The sequence below is a fragment of the Tachysurus fulvidraco genome, chromosome 5 (genome assembly GCF_022655615.1).
Source record: "Tachysurus fulvidraco isolate hzauxx_2018 chromosome 5, HZAU_PFXX_2.0, whole genome shotgun sequence".
NCBI lineage: Eukaryota > Metazoa > Chordata > Actinopteri > Siluriformes > Bagridae > Tachysurus > Tachysurus fulvidraco.
In genome coordinates, this window is record NC_062522.1 from 24118394 (window position 1) to 24132462 (window position 14069).

Below are 14069 nucleotides of genomic sequence, written 5' to 3' on the forward strand. Positions count from 1 at the left end.
GGTGAGACTGAATATTTTATGAAGTACATCTTAGGGTTTTCAGAAGGCTCGAGTTACTGTGGCACAAAAGTGAACATGGCTTGGTCTAGATCCTGCTTTGATGGAATGAAAATTGCCTAACTATGCTGCCCACCATGGGGTTAACTGCTATTTAAAAGCACCTATGCTAACTGTGCCGATGGATGCCAACATCGGCCACTTGGACTTGGCGTCGCCTGAAGCTCACTCCATCACTCCTCCCGAGCCCTTGAGCGCAGAGAGTGGGCGGGGCCAGGCGCGCGCCGCTCCGACGCGCCAAACTGCGCTGCGCTGAGCAGATGTGATACACGCGACACGTCCTGCTTAGCGGTAGCGATATTACGCGGTACTATGCAGACAAATTATACCCAGCAGCGCGAATACGAGCTGCGTTAAAAGCGACCTCTTTCGTGCCATATATTCCAACGAACAGGACGAGTCCCGTTCAGCTTGGATTGCGAGAAGCTTCGCTTGGAGGAGACGAGAACAGGAGAGCTCATGTACCACAGTAAGTGCACTTGGTAGTTGTGGATTTCTCAGTAGTTTAAGAGGAGAGCTTTAAAGACGCTCGGGGTTAGTCTCTAACGGAGGGGTGCATGAGGAATACAGCCCTGTTTCACACCGATGAGCTTCTCGTTTTTTAGTGTCTTACTTCCTTTTCACTGGGTTATTTATTCACTCAAATCAGACAGGATCCTATGCGTTTATAACGTTTATAATAATAATAATAATAATAATAATAATAATAATAATAATAATAATAATAATAACAATAATAATAACAATAATAATAATAACAACAACAACAACAATAACACCAATAACAACAACAACACCACCACCAACAATAATAATAATAATAATAGTAATAGTAATATAAAATTTAAAAACTAGGTCAGTTTTACACATCTTTGCAAATTATACTCTTTAGGAATAAACATAGTGTATAGTAAATTCTGTACCTATTCCTATTATCAGAGTTTCTTAAGTAGAAAATAATAGAAAATAATCTATTGTACTGAATAATAATAATAATAATAATAATAATAATAATAATAATTGCATAGTAAACTCTCTTCATTATATGAATATAGTAATGAATAATCATGTAGTAGTACAAATGGGTTCACATTTTTAACACTCTGTACGCATTTCAAAATGTAACCCAGTTCACAACCTAGCAAAAAAAGGCCGCAATATAACTTTGCCTTCAATATAAAATGCCCAAGGCCTGTGTCATTCCACTGTTGTTAAAACATCTCGACTGGACAGGAAAGCCACTAATTTAACACCATGACTCATATTCCACTCTCACTTTCTTTAAGAGTAAATTCAGGATTTTCTCAGAATAGAACTGTCTTCTTTCTATTCTCATAGTGCAGAGTAGTTTAGACATAACACACTCCAAAAAAATAAAATTTGAAAGTTAGTATTAGTAAGTTAGTATTAGTAGCCATTGTATTACAAGCTATAGTCAAGAAAATAGTGAATACTACAGTGAGTACTGTGTTCAAATGCCAAAGGAGAATATTAGGAGAATGTTGTCTGCTTAGGCAGAAGTCATTAGTGCATATAGACATGAAAACTGATCCTAGTGTATGTGAATGAAAATCCCACTATGCCTTCTGTCTTTAGGTGTATGTATTGTTTATTTATTTATTTATTTATTTATTTATTTATTTATTTATTTATTGCATGCTTATTTTTTCACCTTTGGCTGCCTGGGTTGGCTTTAAATGTACTTTTTTTAATGTCATTCACTATCAGTCCAGAACCATTATCAGCGTTGAATTTGTTTTTATTTTGGAGTGTGTTTGTGTTCACTCCTGTGCTAAAGTTTTCTTGAAGAGAAGAGAATTGTGTTTAATGACCTACTGGATAGTCAGTAATTACACAGTCACAGAGGGAATGAGAGGATAGAGTTTTGCTGGCGAGCATGCTGCAACCTAGCTGCCTGTCAGAATTGATGTAGTGCAAAAGTGACATTAAAAAGATTCAAGAATAGTTACATTTAGAGACATGTCACAAAAATTCCATTGCATGGTTGCTTGCTGGAGTGTCATTGGTGGCATTTCTATTTTACATGTATATATCTCTAGGCATTTTAAATGTATTTTTTTTTCTCTATTATGAGTTCTTAAAAATTGTTACACAACTAGACATAGATTTCTGTATGTTAAGTTATGCCAGAAGAAAACTATTTTAGGTAATCAGGATGGCCAGTTAAATGTCTTAATGTCTTATCTCCTTGAAACAGACACACACATATACCGGTCTCACATAAGGCAAAAGAATATTAGAAGTCTCAGTTGTGGTCAGCCAGATAACACACCAGTCTTCCCTGGATAAAGTTCCAACAATCTTTAGGAAATGTGCATTTCACAAATAATTCACAAAACATTTCACAAATAATTTTTCCAGACAAATAAAAATTTGAGCTATTTTCAACATTTTGCAAACTCCAATGTGCATTTCCAGACTTCAGTAGAGCTCATGTTTGATGACTATGTATTTCTGCACTCCTCCATTTCATTGTGGCTTGCACTGTGCAGCCTTCCTCCTTCAGGGAAATGCTGAGCTTCTCAGGATCTTATTGCTACTTGCACAACTCTTGTGTGTGCAAAGTGTAAATCTCCTGGACAGCTTAAGTGTCGAGAAACATGGTACTTAGTCTGTGTACAAGTACATTTACATATAGAATAGACCCGACTGGGTGCTTATCAGAAATGTTATTTCTCCCAGCTTTCTCTGAAGTCTATTAGGCTGTACAGTACTGCAGACCAATGCCACACAAAGACAAATGCTCAGAGTCACACCCCTTATCTTGCTGCACTCTCATATTGAAAAAGAAAAGTAAACATAAGTCTTATTTTCCTTAGCATTAATAAGTACAGGGCATATGTGACCTTATAGCACTCTAGTCAGTGTTCGCGCCTGTCCACTGTGATCTGTTTTTCCTATTCTGTTGTGTATTCTCTTGTGGGCTGCTTATCAAGAGACAGTTGTGTTGGTTATGCCATATCATATGGGCTTGACATTAATCTCGTACTTAACCATGGTTATAGTAGATGTTATGCTGAAGAGTTTCCAAGTCTGGTCAACTGGTCAAAAGGCTGCAGTTACCAAGCACTGTAATTTAACTGTAATTTAATTAGGTAACAAGCATAATAAAACAATAAACTGGTAAATTATTATCAGTGCAATGTTTATTGGCAACACTTGATAAATTGTGCATTTAATACAGAATACCATCACACAACTGATGTTAAAAAAAGCCTCGTATCAAATGAGATGTTAATATCTTGTCTAGTAGCTGAGGTGACAGATTTGATTGAGTTTATATAATGCAAGAATATATTTAAGTTATGAAATCTAACTTGTAAACTTGGTCATTTACAAAACAAATTAACAATTAACAAGTGAATGAACAATAGTGACCTAGGCTAGGAGAAATGGTTACACCACACAATCATATTTAGCTTTAATGATTCATAACTTTATAAACAAGTCAATTCAAACACTTTTTTTTCAGAAATTACACTTGTTACTTTTAAATTTCCCCACATAGACATCATTGTTATACTAGCTGTTATAACCATTTCTATTACATCCTGTTTAATCCCTTGATTAAAAAGAAGCTTAGCAGTTAAGCTTTTGAGCGCATGACTAGTAGGTAGTGAGTTCAAATGCCAGATGTGTCAGATACCCATTGCTTTTAAGCAGGACGTGTAATCCTTAATTTATTAGCTATATCTTTGCATTACATTTGGCCTCATTTGGAAGTCGTGTTCTCTAAAAAGGAATTGATAAATAAGTAAAAATAAGAAACATGGATGAGAGTAAAGAGGTGTGTGATACACAGTTGACATGCAGAACAAGACACTGGTATTTGGTAAAACAATTTGTGTGAAAACTCATTTGCAGTATTCAAGTATTTATTATGTAAGAAAAGGATAGGAGTGAATAGAAGCTAAGTAAGCAGATATGAGGGGTACTTTTTTTTCTTAATAGTGTTTAGGCCACTTATAAAATGTTATATTGAAAGGGCTTATTCTAAATATTCTATTCAATGTGGTTTGTCAAAGCAGTATATTTTGTCTGAATAAATTATAATGTCTAATTTTATAACCAAAAATATTATTTTATTTGCACCTTCACCCAAGGAAGCCATTATAAACAGAATGACAAATGTTAATAAATGGAATGGGTACTATTATGTAATAAGAATATACCTCAAAATACAAACTTTTGAGTAAGAATCCTTTCCCCAACCTTATCTTGAGCATTTATATCTTTTTCTAAAGGCTGAGTCATGCAGTTTTGAGTTTGTAATTGTGAAGCCATGAGGTTTTATTTGAGAATCGATAATAATGTCTATAATAACTAAACCTGATGTCATATCTGATACCAGGAAAAGACTTGTGGCCAGTGGGATATCAAATGTGTATTTATGGGCAGTAGCTGTGGTGACAGTTAAGGACAGGATTGCTTTTGAGGTACAAAGGTGCTCTCAACATTTGGAAAAAAATAGCAAATTTGTTGGTTTTTGTAGTGCACAGGGCTGTTTAGCTCTGCTAATTTATACCTTGTGCTAATCTTAACTTTGTGCTTTTGATGCTTGTTAATTTGTGCAAATCTTTGCATCATTATAACATTACAATAATGTAGGCTCCTCAGAACATTTTATGTATTTTATGAACATTGTTTAAAAGTATAAATAATATTATAGCATATATGATGCTACAATAAATATTCCACAAACAAAAGACATTAGTTCCTACACGACAACTTGTTTTTGAATTTGTGATTGAATAAGGATTAAACTTTATCATTTCAATGGACCAGACAAAAGGGGTAGTAAGAATAACAACTAAGTAAGGCATTTGATAAGTTTTATGTTGATGGGACTTAATATCCACTTCTGTAACTAAAAAGCAAACAAACAAAGAGTGAAGTGTGAAGAGTTCGGCCCGATACTGAATTACAGCAGTAGCTTACCATTTAACCTTCTGTGCTAGTGACCAGAAAGTTAATTTACTACTGGTTAACTACTTAGTTTCTGTAAAACCTATGAGTAATTTGTTTTGGATAAAGATATCTGACAGATGAATTAATGAAAATATTAAATATTAAATCATCAGTAAACCCGCATTAGTGTTAACATAGATAAAAAGGAAGTGTTGGAGTGACCACCAATCTGTGCAGGAATATAAAAAAAAATCTGTTTTAAAATTATTCCATGTAAATTTATTCCATCATTCAAGACGGTATATGTTAAACAAAAAAGGCAAAAATTTTTCTATCAAATTTCTGGGAAATCTCTATTTCTCTGTGCTTTGTCATTTTCAATTATGTACTTTCATTAAGTGAACTGAGCATAAACACATGAAAGATGAGTATTTAATACCTTCTTAAAGGTCATGAGGATTACTTAATGAATTTCATGCCCTACATCTGTAAAAGTCCATGAAAAGCAAGCTTTTTGTGAAATACTGTTAATTAGAGCAGTATTTGGCCTTTATTGTCTGTTACAGGACATAGGGACCAAAATCTCTGCATGCTGGAGTAAACAGATAAACTTTATTTGATGTTAAGGTTCCTTTTCCATGAATGTAATTCTTTTTTCTTTACAGGTCAGCATCATTTTATGAGAAGTGGCATTTTATTGTTTAACTCCCTTATTGACTAACTTCATTTAAGAGAACATGCTTGCCTCTTTTAACTGCTCCTTCTTAACTATTGTCTGTCATCCTCATGAATTGCTTATGCAATCCTGGTGCAACATGCTTCCACCTTTGGGGATGTATCTAATTGTGGGCTTAATAACAGCAGCACAGCTTGACAATCCACTTGTGGATCTTTCAGAGCCGAGGGACTGTTTTATTGTTAACCATAAAATGCGCTCCCTGATATTTTCCCCCAATTGAAAGGAACATTTAGGTAAAGATGTGTATAGATTAACCTACCTAGTCATTTCAGGTGCATTACTGATATCTGAAAAGATGTTGGCAGTTTACCTTAACAGTAGGGCTCATTTGTGTACATGTATACTTTTATAATAATGCAAGAAAATCGATTTTAATAAATTCAGATTTTTTTAGCTAATGCCATTTTGTAGACTACTTTATATAAAATGTTATGATAAACATAATAAATATGATGCCAACCTAGGTAACATTTTCTGTTTTCATTTTATATACTGAAATGAAACTGACTTTGTAAGCTTTTGTACTGCTTGATGATCTTGATGTTTAGTAGTTTGAATGTTTGGGTGGGTTTTATATGGAACATCTACTTATGGTAAATTTCAAAGTAAATCAGTTTATATTTCTTTTATTAAAATTGCACTCAGTCCTAAGCTGTACTTAAAGTACTCAATGACTAAAGTCTTTGTGCTGTGCTACTGATCAAAAGGTTAGGCATTCTAGCTCCAACACTGCCAAGCTGTCACTGTTGGGCCACAGGGCAAAACCCTTAACCCTGTCTGCTTCGACTTGTCTGACCTAACAGACAGGGGTATGTACAGAAAGTAATTAAGAACTGTAATGTAGGGAAAAATCAAAGCTGCTGCTTCTTTACATCTTTATTTAGAACATTAGAAACTGGGTGTGCAAGTGTTAAAATTAGATTGTCATCTTTCTCTGTTTTTCCTTGTCAAGTGCACTAAAGAGCCCTTCATTGCCTGTTGCCAAAAGCTGAAGAGCTCCAGTGAAAACCGAAGCCTCTTGAGTGAGCCAATATAAAATTTTCAAGAGGTTCAAAAGTCCCCTACACCCTTATCATTACACAGATGATGATTTGGTCCACATTACTCTCAAATAACTATCTTTGATTGCCCAAGGCATTGCTCAAAATAAGAATTTCCCAAAGACTCGGCTGTGGGCAGGGTTTGGTCATATTCACTCACTGAATTTTAAAATTTTAAAAATGGTAAAAATTGTCATTTTACTGTACAGAGAGCGGTTAAATTTCACTATGAAAAAGTGCTCTAGGAGTTTAACATCATGAGCATGTCCTAGCCGTGTGTTTCCTCCAGAAGGTCTTAAGACCAAGTGACAAAAAAGTGTTCTTATGTGTTCCCCATATCATAACACTATACAAATTTGAGCACCTATTAGATTAAATGATTTTGATATTTTTCATTTGCCTAGTTCAGTCAGAAAACAGAGTGCCAAAATGGAAGGACTGTTCCAGGACTGGTGAAAACAGTATTATTACTGTTGAAAATTAAATGCCTTAATTATTTTTGCTTGGAGTCAGTAATTGTTATGACATTTAACATAGCAATGGGCCTGAAGTACTTAATAATAGACAACTGTTTGAATGGACATAAGTCACAGTCTTGTTGAAAAATACCAAATTGCTGATTCTATGTATAGCGTATGACCTTTTGGAGGTGCTGTACAAGCCACGTTGTAGATGTAACAGTGTTAGACACAGCCTTAGCATTATCCAATGATATATATTTACTTTATTAAATTACAGTCAGAGAGCTGAACCTTGTTTGATAGACTGTAACAAAAATTATTTGCTTAATGGAGGTCTTCTATATTCCTTGGTTAAATCAAACAGAATGGGTTTCAAAGGTCTTACAGCAAAGCTAACAATGGAGTAGTAGAAATTTCTGTGCTGCATTAACATAGGCAAAAAGGCAGTCACTCTTGAACAAGTCAGGAACTCTTATTGAAGCTCTCTCATAAGAAGAAAGAGTGCTTTTAAGTGAGCCACAATGACATTTTGTGGAGAATTCTGCAGGGATTCTTAAAGGAATGACTCATCCAAAATGGAATATTGTTAAAGAAAGGAAGCAATTACTTGAACTGCAATAATGACTGGTACATTTCATTTAGTATAGCAACACTAGCTTTCTATGGATTCTCTATATTTTAATCTACATTTATGAAACACAGATTTAAATATTATGCAAAAAAATCACAAATTATTAATGACTATACCATATGTTACATATTTTACACTACCATATTATAATATTATATCATGTAATGTGAAATGTGAATGTGCTCTACTGGGTATCTTCGGAGACCTTCTCAGTCCCTTTATGACTACAAGTTTCCTGTGAGTGTGTTCTGCACTCTTGCAATGGTTAGCCTAAATGATGATACTTATCAGATGTGCAGTCCAGTCTGAATTAGGGAGTATGATATGACTAGACCCCATCTGTCATTTAAACACACACACACACACACACACACACACACACACACACACACACACACACACACACACACACACACACGAACACACACGTTCTCTGAATTTGGTACCTCTACTTGTAATCAAATTTGGTTCCTCTGAAGCCAATGGCTCTTAAAATGGGGTGTTGAGTTTGAATTATCAAATCTATTGTTAATTATTGACACAGTTATATAAAGAGCCGACATCAAAGGATCAAAAAGTGATGTTGCTATGAACACTTGGCTAAATTAAATTTAAATTTTATTATCCCTTCTGCTTAAAACTCAAAGAGCCAGAAACGTGTTTGTATGGTCAAATGAATTCTTCCTCTCCATGTGAAATCTTCATCTCTTCCTTGGCAACTTGTGGTCAATCAAACAGACTATGAATTAACACACATAAAAAATGAACAGCTGGTCAATAATTATGATGGAAACATGAATAAAAGACAACATCCCAAATGCTGCAAGCCTTCCACAATGCAGTGTGGATAAAACTCAAGTGGATGCTATTACAGTAGTTATTACCACAAAAACCCATAGAACATCAAGAACAAACTTAAGGAAAGTAATCATCAATGCAAAGTAAAAAAAAAAAGAGATTTTTAGCAGTAACCACAATGTCCCTTATGGTAATTCAGGCATACACTGCACAGGACCTGTCGGCCATCTTTGTATGACTGTTGGGGTTTTTGTTAATAAACTATCAGGTGTCTTCACATATACAGTCATCCTTTCTATACTATATGTCATTCATTTAAACCTGCTTAAATATACCACCACTGTGGCAGTATCCAAGCCAATTGCAATCTCTATAGCCATTCACACATACCTAATTTATCTGGTGCAGGAGAACACATATGTTACTTTTGCTTTTATTATTTGTTATTTCCTGTATCATTAATTATGTTTACCTTCTGCTCTATGTTTATGTTCTGTAAAGCTGCTTTGAGACAATGTCTATTGTAAAAAGCGCTATACAAATAAACTTGAATTGAATTGAATTGAATATGTCCGGACACTGTTTACCACAGTACCTGTCGAACTGGCCTGCAAACACTTCAGCCTTAACTCGAGCAATCAAATCTGCAACTTGGTAAGGAAACTTATTTGTTTCCTTACCAACAAACCCCAGTTTGACCTGACTGAACACACACACACACACACACACACACACACACACACACACACACACACACACACACACACACACAAACACATTTCTACAACTCTATTTCTGTTCCTGTATTAATTTTACAGATGACACCATCTCAGGCTAATCTCAGACTTTAAATGCAAAAAAACAACGATGTTATCAAAATTTCTGAAAAGCCCTCTGCCCTCCTCAAATAATGTGGAGATGGAAATAGTGGAGGATTAAAATGTATGTAGTCTTTGTCACAGAAACACAAACCAATGCAAGACTCATAAAGGTCTGGATATAATGTGTCCAGTAATGTGCCCAGTATATTGTCATAGTGAAACTACTCAGAGCAAATCTACCCCAGCCCTTGCTATTTGCTACCCTGAGAATCAACATTCACCCACACAACTTGACTGAGGAACAGCACGTGAGGAACTTACATGCTTAAAGGTCTGCTACCTAGACTGTGTGCAGAGCAGTGAAAGAGGCAAAGTGGCATTATGGGAAATTAGAGTCACACAGTTCCAGCACGGTGGTTCTAGGAGCCTGTAGCAGGGGCTAAGAACTATAATGATCTACAAAACACATCCTCCAGAATGGTGAATGCAGACTAAATACAGCTAAAATCTCTATGCTCACTCTGAATCTGCAGCTAACAGCACTAACGGTGTTAGCAGTGCAAATATCACAAAAGTCAGCATGACATGCAGATAGTTCCGAAGCGGAAAACACAATCATCATCTGCATGACGTGAGGAAGGCATTCAGGAGAGTGAATACCAGGAAAGCAGCAGAACCAGACAGCATCCCAGGACAGGTCCTGAGATTTTACATTTCTCTCTAACAGTCTACAGTCACCACATGCTTTAGACTGTCCTCCATACTGTAGTTCCTGTCCCAAAGGCACTGTCCCCATGTAGCCCTGACCTCTGTAGTGATGAAGCCATTTCACACCTTCATTACACAGCCCCTAGTCTCCTGGACAGCAGGAATGGAAATTATGAATGCTGTTTTTAGACTACAGTTTAGCATTCAAAACCATAATTATCTCCATACTTGCCTTTAAGTCGGAGGTCCTGGGATCTCCAAATTCCTGACGAACAGACTACAAAAAGCAAAGGTGGGCAAACATATCTCATTCTCCCATTGGCCCAAAGGTGTTCTGAGCCCCAATAGTACACACTGTACACATATGACTGCATGGATGCTTCCAAGTCCACCAACATCAGCAAGTTTGCTGACGACACAAAAGACACACAGTCTTTTCCTGAACATTGGCAAGACAAAGGAGTCGGTTGATAGTTTCAGCATAAAGCAGGAGAGAACCTACCAACCACAGTTTCCGGTATCTAGGTGTTTACATCACAGGGGATCATGCAAAACTTTCTACTCTTGCACTATTGAGAGCATCCTTAGGAGAAGAATCACAGCCTGGATTGGGAACAGCACCAGACAGGACAAACGAGCTCTCCAGAGGGTGGTGTCATCAGCTGAGCATACCATCTGCACTTTGCTCCCTGACCTGGAGTCTATCTAGAGCAAGCGGTGCTGGACCAAGACTAAAAAGATAGTGAAAGAGCTCAGCCACCCCAGCAATGAATACTTTTCTATGATGCTTTCAGGGAAGCACTTCCACACCTTCTAGGTGAACACTGAGAGAATGATGAAGAGCTGTTCAACTGGGAGAACACCTAGAGTCTGGACCCTCTCTGGACTCTTAAGGACTCATTCATTCATTCATTATATATATAGGGGGCATGGTGGCTTAGTGGTTAGCATGTTCGCCTCACACTTCGATTCCCGCCTCCGCCTTGTGTGTGTGGAGTTTGCATGTTCTCCCCGTGCCTCGGGGGTTTCCTCCGGGTACTCCGGTTTCCAAAGACATGCGTGGTAGGTTGATTGGCATCTCTGGAAAATTGTCTGGAGTGTGTGAGTGAATGAGAGTGTGTGTGTGTGCCCTGCGATGGGTTGGCACTCTGTCCAGGGTGTATCCTGCCTTGATGCCCGATGACGCCTGAGATAGGCACAGGCTCCCCGTGACCCGAGAAGTTCGGATAAGCGGTAGAAAATGAATGAATGAATGAATATATATGTGTGTGTGTGTGTGTGTGTGTGTGTGTGTGTGTGTGTATGTATATATGTGTGTGTGTGTGTCATTATGTTCATATTCACACACAGTACTGTACAATATTCTGTTACTACATATATTTTTGACATATTTATTTCTTTTTAATTTTTAGCTAACTTGTGCCTTATTTTTATCCCTTTATTTTATTTTATACTTATGCATAATTTCAACATTTCGCTACATGTTGCTACTGCTTGTGATTGTGTATGTGACAAAAAAAAAATATTTGAATTTAAAAGGACAAGAAATATTTCCCCACCCCAACACCCACAATTTATAACAGTGGCCCCTACCCTCAACAAACCCCTGAAAACAAGTATTTCTCATCCCATGGTGACAAAACATCCTAGTCCTATTCTCAGTGTTTACATGACATTTTATATTAACTTTCCAAGATGGGCATTTGCAGTGCCCCATCCTCTGTGTAACAAGTCCAAACATGATCAGGTATTCAATTGATAGAACCGAAGAATAATCCAGTAGTCAGAAGGATGGCCCATGTTTCTAGACACATACAAGGCTAACAAGAAAACTCAGAAATAGAGAACTGACAAAACTTTGCAATATGATATTTTGAGCAGGAAGTAAAGCAGCCATGATATAACTCCAGAGAGCACAAGTTTAGCTTCATCTCATCACAACAGATTTTGAACATACTGTAAATGAGTACTATGTTGGAATTTATGAGCTACTAAAAATGAACCTAGTGACATAGCCTTAAATTATAGCTTAAATCTTACACCTACACTCTAGTAGATCCCATGAATTTTGTGAATAAAAAGCTGCAGAGTAAGATTATTTGCATTTACACATATAAATGTAGTTTGTTTTCTTTGAGTTTTGCTAGAAGAATTTCTTCATGTGAAATGTCAGATTACATGATCACTGGTCATGCACAGCTTACAGAAACACAGTTTTATAAACAATAAACAATTGGCTATTTTTCTAACAACCAGCTTAGTGAGCTCATTCCTCAGGTTATTCAAAATGAGGTACAGTAGTATACATCACATATTTGAAACTTTCATCAACAGTGCAGTTGTTCAGAATATTCAAATGCAGTTTGAAGCCATTGGATTTTTTTTGGCTTGTTACTTAAATGCTGTTACATTTGTTGCCCAAGCAGTAAAACAGAGAAAAGAGCACATAAGTGTAAGATATACAAATGGCCAAATGTTTGTAGATAACAGGCCATTGCACCTAAATGTGGATCTTCCACCCACTTTGTATGCTTCCCAATAACATGGCAGTTATTATTAATAGTAACAAGGGGTCTACATTTTGAAGGAGGTGTTAATAAACAATTTATTGTTAAACAACAATTTATTGTAATGCAACAATGCATAATTTTTTTATTTTGCTTATTAAGGTTGGGTTAAAAAAATAAACTGACATAAATATATAAAACATTAAGGATTCTCTTTTGAGGAGGGGTAGTGTCCTGAGTTGTTTTTACACTCTGAAGCATTTCACAATATCACACATATATTAAATACTATAGTCCCTTACAAAAGGATCAGCTAATGGGCCAAAACATCCAAGCTCATTGGACAAGCATGGTCGATGAAATTAGCTTGCATGGCTGCTTCTGGAACAGGCTCACTAATCTTTACTGATGATATAACTCCTGATGGTAAGAAAGAATGAATTTACAAGTCTACAGAAATATTCTGTCTGCCAATTCATATTAAATTTGCCAATCTTATTAATTCAAAACACTCAAAAAAACTACCAAAACAACAGTCTTCACCGAGGAAATGTGTGAACTTTAGACTGGCCAGTTCTTAAATGATGCCAGGTCCTGTAGACGACAGCATTGTGAAACTCTCTAAAACAATAACTAAGTAATAACTAAAAAAACTCTAATGGTACCTAAGAAAACAAACAAACAAAACAAAAACAAACAAACAAAAATAAGCTATAGTACAAGCCTATAAAAACATCACTTAAACGAAGAGGTCAACCCTTTAGTGATTAGTTCACTGGCTTGATGCAGTCATTGCAAGCAAGAGATACAGTATACAACAGATTTTTTTTTTTTGTTATTTATTTTAATTCAGGGTTGGGGTTCGATTCCCGCCTCTGCCTTGTGTGTGTGGAGTTTGCATGTTCCCCCCATGCTTCCGGGGTTTCCTCCAGGTACTCCGGTTTCCTCCCCCGGTCCAAAGAAATGCATGGTAGGTTGATTGGCATCTCTGGAAAATTGTCCGTAGTGTGTGATTGAGTGAGTGAATGAGAGCGTGTGTGTGCCCTGTGATGGGTTGGCACTCCATCCAGGGTGTATCCTGCCTTGATGCCCGATGACGCCTGAGCTAGGCACAGGCTCCCTGTGACACTAGAAGTTTGGATAAGCGGTAGAAAATGAATGAATGAATGAATGAATGAATGAATGAATGAATGAAAGAAAACTTGGGTGGTATACCATTGAAAGTGCCATAACATATATCTTCAGTTTGACCAGACTGGACTTCAGGGACTGTACATCCTACCATAACTGTACACATTGGATATTCAGTATATCCAAATGTCTGAAACCGCATTGATAATTTGGAATATTTCTTTATAAAAATAGGAAATGACTTGAC

General features: G+C 36.5%; 1 protein-coding gene across 3 annotated transcripts in view; it reads left to right on the plus strand.

The window, feature by feature from the left end:
• The first annotated feature begins 231 nt into the window (after positions 1-231).
• cntn4 (contactin 4) overlaps positions 232-14069 on the plus strand; it is a 146525-nt gene continuing 132687 nt past the window's right edge. The window contains exon 1 of one of the 3 annotated variants that reach the window (XM_047813838.1): positions 232-526. In XM_047813838.1, coding sequence (XP_047669794.1) covers positions 517-526 — 10 coding nt within the window. In that variant the 5' untranslated portion in view covers positions 232-516. The remainder of the gene's footprint in view (positions 527-14069) is intronic. The other 2 variants (XM_027147177.2, XM_027147176.2) reach the window with 2 other exon arrangements.